The following is a 12,056-nucleotide window of genomic DNA, read 5'->3' as shown; positions in this document are numbered from 1 at the left end:
CGGAGCATACAGACCGTCGACGTCTGCTGGATGGTTCTAACATCCTTGCTTTGCTACTTTAACCCTTTCTCTCACCTGCCCTCTGTTTTTGTTTATCTTACCCCCGTGGGGGAGTTTTCTTTTCTTTTTTTTTTTGGTCGATCAGAAGTATGGAGGAGCAATGGCGATTGCGGATGCTCGGGCAGCTTTCCTACTTTGGAGGTAGAGTCCTTTGGTGTTAAGATCCATTGATATCGGGGTATTCTGATCCCATTTCCTCGATTCTTTCTTTTTTAATTTACTCTAATATTGTTTAAATATCAACGGACTCGTTTTTTTTTTTTAGTTCACACGAGGATTTTACGATTGTGACACATAGGTCTGCTTTATGTAAAGTTAGTAATTCAGGCTTATTGTCGTTATCATCGGGTTATCTTTTCGTGATTTTATAGCCTCGTCGTAATTTTCTCTCGTAGCATGGAACGTAGGTTGTTTTTTCAATGGCCTTACGCGTTCTCCAACTCTTCTATTGATCGCATTTCTGTTGATCTTTCTTCCATGCCCTCGTTACAGCGGAGTTTGAAATCTCTCCGCGATTTTATGAAGCAGTTACGCTCTTTTGTTTGTCATTAGCAACAGCCATGATCGTTGAAGTGTTTACACTTACCTCGCTATTCTACCGGATATCCGCATCATTTTACGTGGACGGCATTAATATCGCCTGTCGGTGCTTTAATACGCAACGTAACTTTGCATTTTCACAGCCTTTGTTGTATTAAACAATCTTCAAACGCTCTTAATTCTTTGCTTAAACTGAAAGTCAAGTTCGTAACAATGATTCCACTGGAAAATACGAGGGAATCTTTCTCGTGAAAACGAGGCTCAAAGGAAGACATTCTTACCCGAAAGGAAGAGACGCCCCTACGATAGAATGCACGATTTTCTGGAAAGATTTTAGAGAAAAAAGTGAAAGAGGAGGGCCCGTCCCCAACTTTCGTATTATGCGATCTTTTATTCGTTTCTCTGCCCTCCTCGTTCGTCGGTGGTTCCTTCAAAGCGAAGAATAGCTAACAGTCGGCATTCTCGTTAACGAACGAGTCGGGGATCTACACCAACCTCTGCAACGTATTTGCCTTCGTTAAGGGAAATCGATCTATCATATCGAAACAATTTTCTCCGTTCTAGATCGATGGATGGTGAAAATTGGGACGCGAACTGAGTCGCGCAAAATATCGTTTTAAATCCGATTTTTCTCTCGAGAAAGGATACCTATTCTTCTTTTCAAGTCACAAGGGGGTGCGCAATATCCAGCAACCCTTGAAATCCTTTTCGGACGTCTCCTACGTACTAAAACGTTTTTGAAAAGCCGACAGCTCCTGATGATTCGCGAAGGAAACAAAGAGAAAAGAAGGAATATTTTAGCTTCAAACTTATCCTCCACTTTTACCTGCTTTCTTTACTGGAATCCTCCACGCGATAAAACATTTTATTAATACTTTTATTAATTTCATCGCATCTAAAAGTACGCGAACGACGCGACAAGAAGCTTTTCATATTTCTTACATCTGTGTGACGGTAACTGCGCCATGATTTAGTTTGGATAGTTTAACACGATTCTCTCGATCACATCGACTTAGCGAAGGGCGAAGTCTCGCGAGAAAGACAGAACTTGGGCGTTTACTGAGGGCGTGATCTTAAAACGAGGATAGGATGTGTCTAGGTATCAGTTGAGGGGAAGACAGGGCTCCACATGGTTAAGTACTCGTTAACTATCTTGAAAGGTATTTTATGAGGAAGTTTGAACTAGACTGTCGAAACTTTTGCATCATTGAGTTACTATGGGAAATCCGTAAGGATTACGATCTTCGTGAAACAAGCGAAAGATATAATGAAACTAGTCAGAAAATCAAAATACATGTTACCTAAATTGTGCAATATTTAAAATATTTTATACGTTGTAATAATAATACGTTTAATTAACGATGTGTTAAAATTACCGATAAACATAGATATTAAAAAAAAAAATCTATAGAGGCAATCATCTTCCTAGAAAGCAGCCTTGGTCTGATCACGGACAGATGACTCCACTTGATGCCAGTAGTGCTACTCAATCTGCGGCCAGGCAATAAAGGAAGTAACGCTTACGCCAGCGAGTTCCCCGCGATAATAGGTGATCTTGGAAATGGTAAGAAGGTGAAGAAAAGAACCTTGGGATCCCTTCGTACACGAAGGAGGCCGACCTAAAACGACCTACAAAATGGTCACCGATACTATCTTAACGGCATTCGGAAAAAATTAATGCTCAGAAAGCGAAAATGTATTCTGCACAGATTCATATATACATATATTTCGTACAATTTAGACTTTCGTTCGCTCGATTTCCACCGAGTAACTTCAATTACTCAACAACCGAAGTTTAATTTTTCAGCACGGTTCTTGACGAAGACCTGACAGGAATTAATTAAACCTGCGCCCAAAAGGATGACCTTAATGAGATCGGATTCCCAGAATTAATTTCATCCTCGACGTTCTTAAAACTTCAATTGTTTAACCTGGCAACTGGGAATGGAACAATGCGAATTTCACGCGAATAAGAAGCATATTGAGATTATAAGTCCCACAAATAATTGTGGGACTTACAAGGGGAGGACACCATGTGGTAGACACCGATTTTTATGAGCCTTGGCACGATGGATCTATGTAGAAAATAAGTAAATAGGTGTCCGAGCGTTTCTGCCAATGGGCCTTAATAATAGAGATATTTACATGGAAATTATTAAAAATTTCACAGTGGCCGTGGGGTTTTAGTGGGTAAAAATCCCACACTACCCTGGCGCCTGCGAGTGATTCCCTTTTGGAGACGTCGGGGTGCCTTCTGAAGATGTCTCCACGTTAAAAAAGAACTTTATACATTTTTTTTATAAATTTTTTTTTATAATTTTTTTTTAACTTGGGGAAATCTTCATAAGGCACCCGGACTTTTTCAGAGAGGAATCCCCCGGGGACGCCAGGGTAGCGTGGGATTTTTACCCATTAAAACCTCACGGCCACTATGAAATTTTTAATAAAATCCATGTAAATATCTCTATTATTAAGGCCCAATGGCAGAAACGCTCGGACACCTATTTACTTATTTTCGACATAGATCCATCGTGCCAAGGCTCATCAAAATCGGTGTCTACCACATGGTGTCCTCCCCTTGTTAGTAAAATCACAACCCCGTCAGCAAAGAATTCAACTGGCGCAATGAACCTACGTCTATAAAAACCAAGAATTACTCAACTTTCTCCCGCGTGACGCACGACATTTTTGTTCCCGTGTAATTGCACACGGAGGACTGCAGGATACACCTTTTTATACGAGTATTGTACATATCATGACGAATACAAAGTAAACACGTATTCAACGCGATTTATAGCGGGTGTTCTGGCGCGTGAAGCCGCAGGAAGCATCGTAACGCGAAAGATTTTTCGATGTGAAATGATAAAAAGACGTTCTCTGAAGGACGCCAGGAAATGGGGGATAGGGGTAGAGGCGAGGGGCATTCAGATAAATTCAGAAAACTGTAAATCTCGCGGAAATCTCTCTTCGAGCTGTTGGAAGCAGGGCAAGGATAGACGGACCGCCACATAAGAAGTATACATGTACACGTGGGTGATAAATACGCGGGTAGATAGTAGACAGATATATAGGCAACAGATGCATTACATAGCGTGCATCCTTCCTTGTGCAAAGTCCTTGTTTCCTGCAACGTTAATTTTAATGTTTTACTCGCGATGTGAATTCCTCGCGCAGCGTGAATAAGGAAATCCGATTTAAAATAGTCTTCAACGAAGTTATTTACGTCGGAAAAATTTTAACTCGAGATTTGAAAGGTGTAATGAGAGTAGGTACGGAATACGGAATGTGTGACGATTCATATCCTACTAAAGCATGCATAATTTTGTTTACCGAGTTCTTAACGCCGGGTGGATCGTGAAAAGCAGGACACACCAGCATTTGTACATAATATGTTGACATCTACAAGAGATGATCAAGCGTTTTGTGTAAGATTAGTGGAAAGCTGTTTATAAAACCTGCTTCCCGTTAATTAGGTAACTGATCATGTACGCACGTTGCAACACGCATGATTTATAAAAGATTTTTTGCTGTAAAGCTCTACGAGAGGTCCAAGCGTAATTTGTAGGACATACAGTGGCGGACGAAAGAAGGTTTACAACTTTTAAAATCGCATAACTTTTTTAGAATTGATGCAAAACAGATGAGTTTTTTTAAAAGCTAGAAGTTTTAGTTTGCTAATTGACGTGTTTCGTCATTTAAAAAGAAAATGCAATTGGACGGAATAGTAAAAAAATAGTAAATATCATTTTTTAAAACTTTTTTTGTGTGCCTTCTATCGCGAAAATCGCGAAATTCCCTAAATCCGCGATTTTCGATCCTATTCTGTGATCTTTAAGCGTTTATAGCTCAGAGCAACGTTAACCGATTTTGATGAAATTTTAGGCATGAACTTACTTCAGTCTACAAACGGGTTTTTTGAACTCTCATTACAGGCTCACAAAAAGGAAAGTTTAAAAAATGACTTTTACTATTTTTAATTGCATTTTTTTTTAAACGACGAAACACGTCACTTAGCAAACTAATCCTTCTAGCTTCTCAAAAAACTCACGTCTTTTGGACCAATTCTAAAAAATTTATGCGATTTTAAATGTTGTAAACTTTCTTGCGTCCGCCACTGTACTGTGACACACGAAACTACAAAGGCAAATACGTAGATAATGGACACGTCTAAGAATCTTTTCTAAAATCCCTCTTGCAGCTTGAAAAACAGCCTTCTATTCCGCGAGAACCAACTTGGGGCTAATCTGAAATATCTCTTTAGGAGTACCTACACGAGCCCGAAAGCCAGGTCACCGAACAAAAGATACACCTATTGAGTTTCCATGTACAGTGGTGTCAATTTCTGCAACGTCTATCTAGAATCCTTACTTTTCCGATCAGTATAAGCAGTAATATACACATTTATCAGTACACAGAATGGTCCCGTTTTGAAATCTTGAAGCCTTTATCTTCGAACGTCGAAGGCCACATTTTGCTCGAACAAAGCAACGAAATTAACTTCCAATACAGTGCGATGAAAGAGGGTCAAGTGTGTGTTTTTTTCCTATTTATAAAACAGAGTTTGTCCTTTTATTCGGGATTGGTATAGTAGAGAACTCTCTCAACTCTGACAAGCCGTGAAAATAGCATTTCCGGCCACTCAGGCTCCGATCGCTGCCACTTACGCTCCTTTCGATTTTCATAGGGAGAACATTGAAATCCTCGCCAAATATTGTTCGTCAGTTCCTAACACCAGAATCGAGGTAAAGAATTACTCATGTTTTATTCAGGCATCGCTACACAATGTATTTCGCCCTACCCGGCCACAGGAATATCTTCGCGCGATCCTCGAACGAACTCGTTATTTCTCCTGTGCGTTTTTAATCCCCTCACATTTTCCCTCCGGATGCAAATGTGTCTCGCGCGTATTTCAATGTTACCTTCGTTCGAATTATTACGATTCAGAGAAACTATTTTCCAAGCGACACTGGAGGAGACACACATCAGGACGTACGCGGACATGACTTAAATTTCAACCTCTCCCTAATTCGCCTATGAACGCGTCCGACGCATTCACAGTGTCATAGAAGCGGGTACATTCTCACGAGAGCACCTAGATCCAGACTCCAAACCGTCGGATGGCCGAATTTACGGAGATTAACTGGCAGAGAAGTAGCAACTGTGCTCAATGGTGGCCCTTTCCAGTCACTTGTCACGCGGAGTTTAGTCGTCTTAATCCGGCTCATTATTGGAGTGAACCGCCCAATAATGCATCAGTTTCGAATGATTGCTCCGTGCCCTGACCTCTAAATTAAAATTGCATTCGCGCGGCGGTCGGCGATTTATGGATACGCTGATACAGAAATGGAGGGAATTTAATAACTGTTACCGTACGATCGAACTTGAATACTGAATATTTTATGCGCGAGATATGCTACGATGTAAAAAGGCATGAAATATCAATATTAAAGATTTAATTTCAACCGAACGGTTCCTACTGAATCGCCTTCTTGAGAAGGGCTTTTAACTGTTAGGAAAATACTTTTTCATGTTTGACTTGGGTAAAGTCTGTGGTATAAATTTCAGGGAAGTAGTTAGGATTAGCAAGGACGGCAATTTCACGGGATCTCAACAGGTAATTACGTTCCACGGTTAAAACGCTTTCGCATTTTAGTGAATCCTGATAGGTCACTAAACAAGCGGTCATAGAAACGCACAAGGAACGTCAGAAGCAGCTCTTCAACAATTTTGATTTCAGCCATTTCGTTTACGGCAAGGCACCAGTAGCCTTAATACGACCTTCAGTCCATTTGCTCGGAAACTTTCTCAACTTTCCTTCAAAGCTTTTATGCAAGTTTGCCCGCGTGACGTAATCAACTTTTCAAGACAAACGACTGAAAATGAAGGCAATATTTTAACGACTTTTTCACTATACAGCGAAATGTCTAAACGTGACAGTGATCAATAATGTTAACAGACTCTTGCGTCACAAGGAAATCCCGCGAATGCTCGTTTCAAGGTTGTCTGGAGTGTCATTTTTTTCTTAAACTTATCGCACGATCATTTGAATTATTACATATGTTCATGGAAAGTACATATTTCAAAGGGATTACTAATGTGCTTTCCAAAACGCAACGAAAACGTAAGAGGTCATTTTTCAACAATTCAAGGAAAAGTCATCCGCCGTCTGCCTCAATTCCTTTCGACAGTATTCGTCGCTGCCATTATCGAGCACTTCCTTGCTCGCGTCTGTGAACATTGAATTTACTATCTCCCGCTGAAGGAACCGTGGTTTCATCAATTTTTGAAGGATCGCTTTTCACGTCAACTTGTGAGTGGCCAAAGATTAAATAAAATAGATCTCGAGTAGGTACGTTATTAATTAATTGACATGAACATTCTGATAAAATAAAACCGGCTGAACCAGCTGAAGAAATTTAATTCGTTTCTCATACCACAATGTTACACGAAACAACTTCTATACGACAAACTTCGTATTTATTTGGAGGAAAGGCGACTAGTTAGACTGACTAGTTAGAATAGAATGACTAGACGCAAAATTTATGACAGCAATTTAAAGAGTCGCACCTTGAGGGATCCTTTGATATACGCGAACAAAGTGAGACAGATAGCGCGGCAAAAGTTAGGAGGAAGAAAAGTACCTTGTTGAAATGGTACCATTTGTCCGAATGTTAGGTCTCAAAATACAGAAAATGGTATACGAGCTGTTGTGGGACGTCAGTTTAGTTAAAACGATTTCAGTGAAACCAATTTTGATATTAAACGAACTACACAGCCACCTTAATGTTTCAAGACTTTAAAGTGTTCACGTTAAGTTGATAAGCATTTCCAGGCATTGTTGTAAGCACTATATTATTCACACTAATCCTTTCGTTGCTTTCGCAAGCCCAAGTTCGCTGGCGATAATTTCAAATGTTTGTTTCATTTTATTGCCAGTTTCTAATTACTTTGTAAACCATTACTGGTATTGGCTTGCAAGAAGGAAGCACTACAGAAAATAATTTATAACTTTTAATCGGATTGGTTTACGTCGGCGAAACTTGTTCCCAGATTGACGCAAAATTTGTCGTATGTTCAATAATTACGAACCCAACCCGGCCACAGATGCGAGCAAGTAGAACACAGAATCCGTGTGTTTATACACCAACGATTTAAAATACGCAGTAAAATATTTACGTCCGCGGGATCATAAAAAGTATCGTAAGATCGTAATCCAATCAACTACTTCATTCATATTCCGAACACACTTTGAATAAAGTTATGCACCGCCTTCGGAAGCGGGAAATCTTCGCATAAACTTTGCGCGATCAGAAATTTATCAGTGATGTACTTGATGTTACCCGGAAAACAAAATAAGATAAACGAATCTGATAACTCAATATACAAGAAAACGAAGAAAGTGAAAGTAAACAGTTTTACAAACGAAGTGATATTAATTTTATGAACATTCTAGAAATTTTATTAACCTATGCATGTGCATGCACAACCGAAGAGGCGAAGTTATTTTTGAACTTTAACCATTAGCGCAGTTCTCAATGATTAATCGTCCAATGATGTCCATTCAACCAGTAAATCTATTGGAGCATACGATTATTTATCGGGCAACAATTCACTTGAAACGCGGACTGGTTTCGATTTAAAGAATCGTCTGATTCGTAAACCATCTGGCCAAGGATTTTATGTTAGGGTACATGACCGCGTTTCTTGCAAAATAAATTCAATTTAATCTAGAATCGGGGTTGAATGTACCAGTGTTAATGGAATTCAGCTTGCTGGGTGTGACACGCTCGACTAGGTCTTCAGACTCAATCGAGAAACAACTACGAGGCTCGATTTATCGGAGCGTGAAAAAAAATCCAATGTAGGGACACAAGACGAAATAAAAACGAACGCTATTATATAACACGGCGCACTCGCGCTGGAAATTAGTTACACGAATTTACCTCACGTGCGATTACGACTGCTTGCTTTAAAAATATTTGCATTTGCCGCGATTAAAACAGAAGATTACCAACAAGTTATTCTGTCTGAATTTACACGTGATTTTGAAAAATGGTGCGACTCACCTCCACCTTTCCTCTTCCCCGCACAAAATAACGCTGTTGATACCATGCAGGTCCTTGACGTCCAAAAAATCCACTTCGATCTCACTTAACACCTGATTAAACAGCAGCGAGGTTGGTCTGAAATAAAAAAAAATCAAGAAAACATTTACAAACAATCCAGTGAATAATCGAAGCACAATCTGCTCACATAGTGTGAAAAAACGCTTTTACTTCGGGTGATTGTAAGTACATGGTCTTGATTCGGGCTAACATGGAACACAGAGAGCCAACACAATGCAATTGAAGACCCAAAGACCCGATACTGACCGACCTGGACCGTCTTCCTTAGGAGAAGGCTGACTGAACGGGTGACCCCAATAAGGTCCTCTGATTCTAGGATTGACCCAATGGTTCCGAAGTGGTCCCAGTCAAGATCCCTTAATCCCAGGGTGGCCCAAGTCGTGTCTCAGCCTGAGACTCTCAGGGTCCTATGTTGGTTGGATTCTGATATCTTGATTCCGTGCTAATTTAGATTGGGTCTTTGGATGTCGAAGTAATACGTGAATTAAATAAAAATAAAATTCCACTGTTTGCTAGTTCATTGTGTGTCTTGGGTCGACTGCGTCATTTCAGACAACCAACGTGCAACATATTCGTGACCTATTTCCGAATATCGGTGGACGAAGTGCAGTGTCTCTGAATATCAACCATTTTATTAATAGAATTTAACAACGAAAGCAAAGCTACTGCTTCATCAAATTTGAGGGATGTGAAATAGTTGAAGTACCTACGCGTGCATGAGTATTATCGATATTCGAAGGACGATCACGTAGCCTCCGTGCGCATTATGTGGGTTACTAGTCCAAGGTCTAACTTCGTTCGTGTCCTGGAACATAAACTCCTTTGTACCTACACTGGATAATTTACCCGTACTTCCGGCGACCCATATTACTCCTTCCGCCTTGTCTTAGCCTAAACGATTCCCTTCGATCGAAGCTTCCGAACAAATTTGTCACAAGAGGTACAAATAACGACCTTATCTCGCAACTTTCAATTTAACCATGTGCCATATCATTTTCTTCTTCTCGCAAGCTTAATAATTCTTCCTCGTACTTTTTGTGGCAGATACTACTTACTGTATATGACGCAAATCATTTCACACGCCCTGCTTATAAATTCTAGTTTGGTATAGGGTAAGCGTGGGTATTACTGCGGACTTTTAAGATAGGTTAACTTTAGAACGTTCGATAAAGCGCTCAAATGAATGAAAATCCCTCCTTCTTTTTTAAAAAGAAAGTTGGGACCTTAATAATTCCATAAAAAAATGTGCGGGCGGGGTAATAGGCACAGTTAATTAAAAATACAGAGATTGAAACATCAATGTCATTGCAGGAGTTACTGCGGACATGCGTGCATTACTGCGTGCCAATTACTAACGAAGTACCAATTACTGCGCGTGTATTACTACGGACTGATGTTAGGCGAAATATTAGTATAAGAAAGCCTATTGACTTTTCTGTTATTTTTTATACTTTTTTTCACTTTTATCTTTTCTTGACAGCTTTATAGAGTTGTAATTGTCACTCACGCACCGCGGCTCACTTTGGACATTAGGTTGACGTATGGTCGGAGAAAAGGTTAGGTTACGTAGTCGTCAGTCCGCAGTAATACATGCACATGGTGTAAAGTACTGCACCTAATACTGCGGTGAGAAATAAAAATTAAAACTAAAATGAAGATGACTGATTTACTGGTTTTTCTGGAAAAATAACTCTTACTCTATCGAGTAATAACGCTGCATTACATGTATTACTGTTAATAACAAAAATATAAATGTTTTCAAGTAGGTGTTCATGACCGTCATATCGGGAATCGACCGAAGTTTCGCCTTGACGAATTTCAAACTACGATAAAAGAATTAATAATAATTTCGCTGTACATAAGTATCTTACAATATTTATTAATAATTATCTGTAATAGAGTTTAAAATAATTTCATAAAAAATTTTCAAGAGATTGTGTACTTTCCAACATTAAATATGTTCTGTTTTAGAATATCCGCAGTAATCGGGGCATCCGCAGTAATACCTACACTTATCCTATGAGGCTACCCAGCATGAAGACAAACGAGACGAGCAAAAGTTAGGAGAACGCCACTTTTTCTTCCATGTGTTTTTATAAACTTCACTAAGTTTTAAGATACTATTAGGAATATTATCCACCCTTTTAGACACTGTTTCTACGAAGGAAAGAGTGTCGTTGTTAGAGAGGTGAGAAACTGGAGGAGACGAATACTAAAGGTATTGCATTAAGGCGGATTCAGTACTGAAGCTGCTGAATGTAGTCTATCGATTTCGAGCTGATCTACCGTGGTTCCTACAGAAGGAAGTTGTTCCCGAACGTGCCTTCGCACCCTACGACGTCTGTCGATACGTTATTCAATTCCATGGTATTGGATTTCCCTTCTCAGCGGTTTGCAGTCAGACTACAACTGCAACTGCAGCTGCAGTAGCTAGCAACGATGCGGTTCTATCAGGCTATCCTTCCGCTTCTTTTTCCCTCGTTTCCCTGTTTCGACGTTCGACGTACTGCGTAACGTACAAAAATATTTGCGAAATCCCTCGGTAACCTTGTGACCCACATCATTAGAATCCTTCAAAATATATCTATATTCATAGAACATGTGTTTATACGGATTAATGCGGATTTCAGAGAATTCCCGCCAGAAGAAGATAACATTTCTCATCAAAAATACTACACGAATCATTTTCTTTGAAACGTTGCGAGTCACAACTCACGCAAACCTGTTCGCAAACTCCGCATCTCACAGTCAGTATCTCCGCATTGTAATTAGGCTATGTGATTTAATAATGACAAATGTATTTCCCGTTCAATGTTGTCCGACCCATTAAAAATTATAATGCATAAGTGATTGCGGATTATAAGAGAGGCGTGCACGCGGCTGTACATTCACGATAAGAAGCTCGTCTAATTTGTGACGCTGTTGCCTTGCAGTCTGGCACATCCATTATTAATTCCCCGCGTAATAATGGGAGCTTCGCTCTGCATCTCGTACCAATCAGAAGGTTGCATCTGCAGTCGGATTAAAATTCATATATAACCTTCGAAACGTGTTCGAGTGTACGCCTCGGCGAGGGATAACGCTGAACATCACGATTTCGATTAATGAGAGATTCATAATGACATCCTCCTGGCCCACAAACTCGATTACTGTGGCCGACGGGATAACGAAAGGCGTTTTTTAGTCTGTCGAAATGGAAAGCTGGCGTGCACCATTTGACACTTCTGGACGATATAAAACTGTAGGTAGGGGAAATTCCGACAAAACCGGGTACCTGGCTAAAACCGGGACGTGCTATTCTTTTTAAACTGCTTTAAATTTTTTATTTAA

The 12,056-nt window shown here is 39.9% G+C and overlaps 1 protein-coding gene across 4 annotated transcripts in view; it reads right to left on the bottom strand.

The window, feature by feature from the left end:
• The window catches only part of Rhogef3 (Rho guanine nucleotide exchange factor 3), a 114,056-nt gene extending 105,329 nt beyond the window's left edge, over positions 1-8,727 (bottom strand). For all 4 annotated transcript variants that reach the window (XR_013084720.1, XM_076807295.1, XM_076807296.1 and 1 more), the window contains exon 1: positions 8,667-8,727. Coding sequence is in view for 3 of the 4 variants with exons in the window: in XM_076807295.1 (XP_076663410.1) it covers positions 8,667-8,712 (46 nt within the window). In the remaining variant the exon portion in view is untranslated. The remainder of the gene's footprint in view (positions 1-8,666) is intronic.
• Between the last annotated feature and the right edge of the window lie 3,329 nt (positions 8,728-12,056).

Source organism: Andrena cerasifolii, chromosome 2, assembly GCF_050908995.1.
Source record: "Andrena cerasifolii isolate SP2316 chromosome 2, iyAndCera1_principal, whole genome shotgun sequence".
Taxonomy (NCBI): Eukaryota; Metazoa; Arthropoda; class Insecta; order Hymenoptera; family Andrenidae; genus Andrena; species Andrena cerasifolii.
The sequence above is the reverse complement of the archived record's forward strand: the minus strand, read 5'-3'. Positions and strand labels throughout refer to the sequence as shown.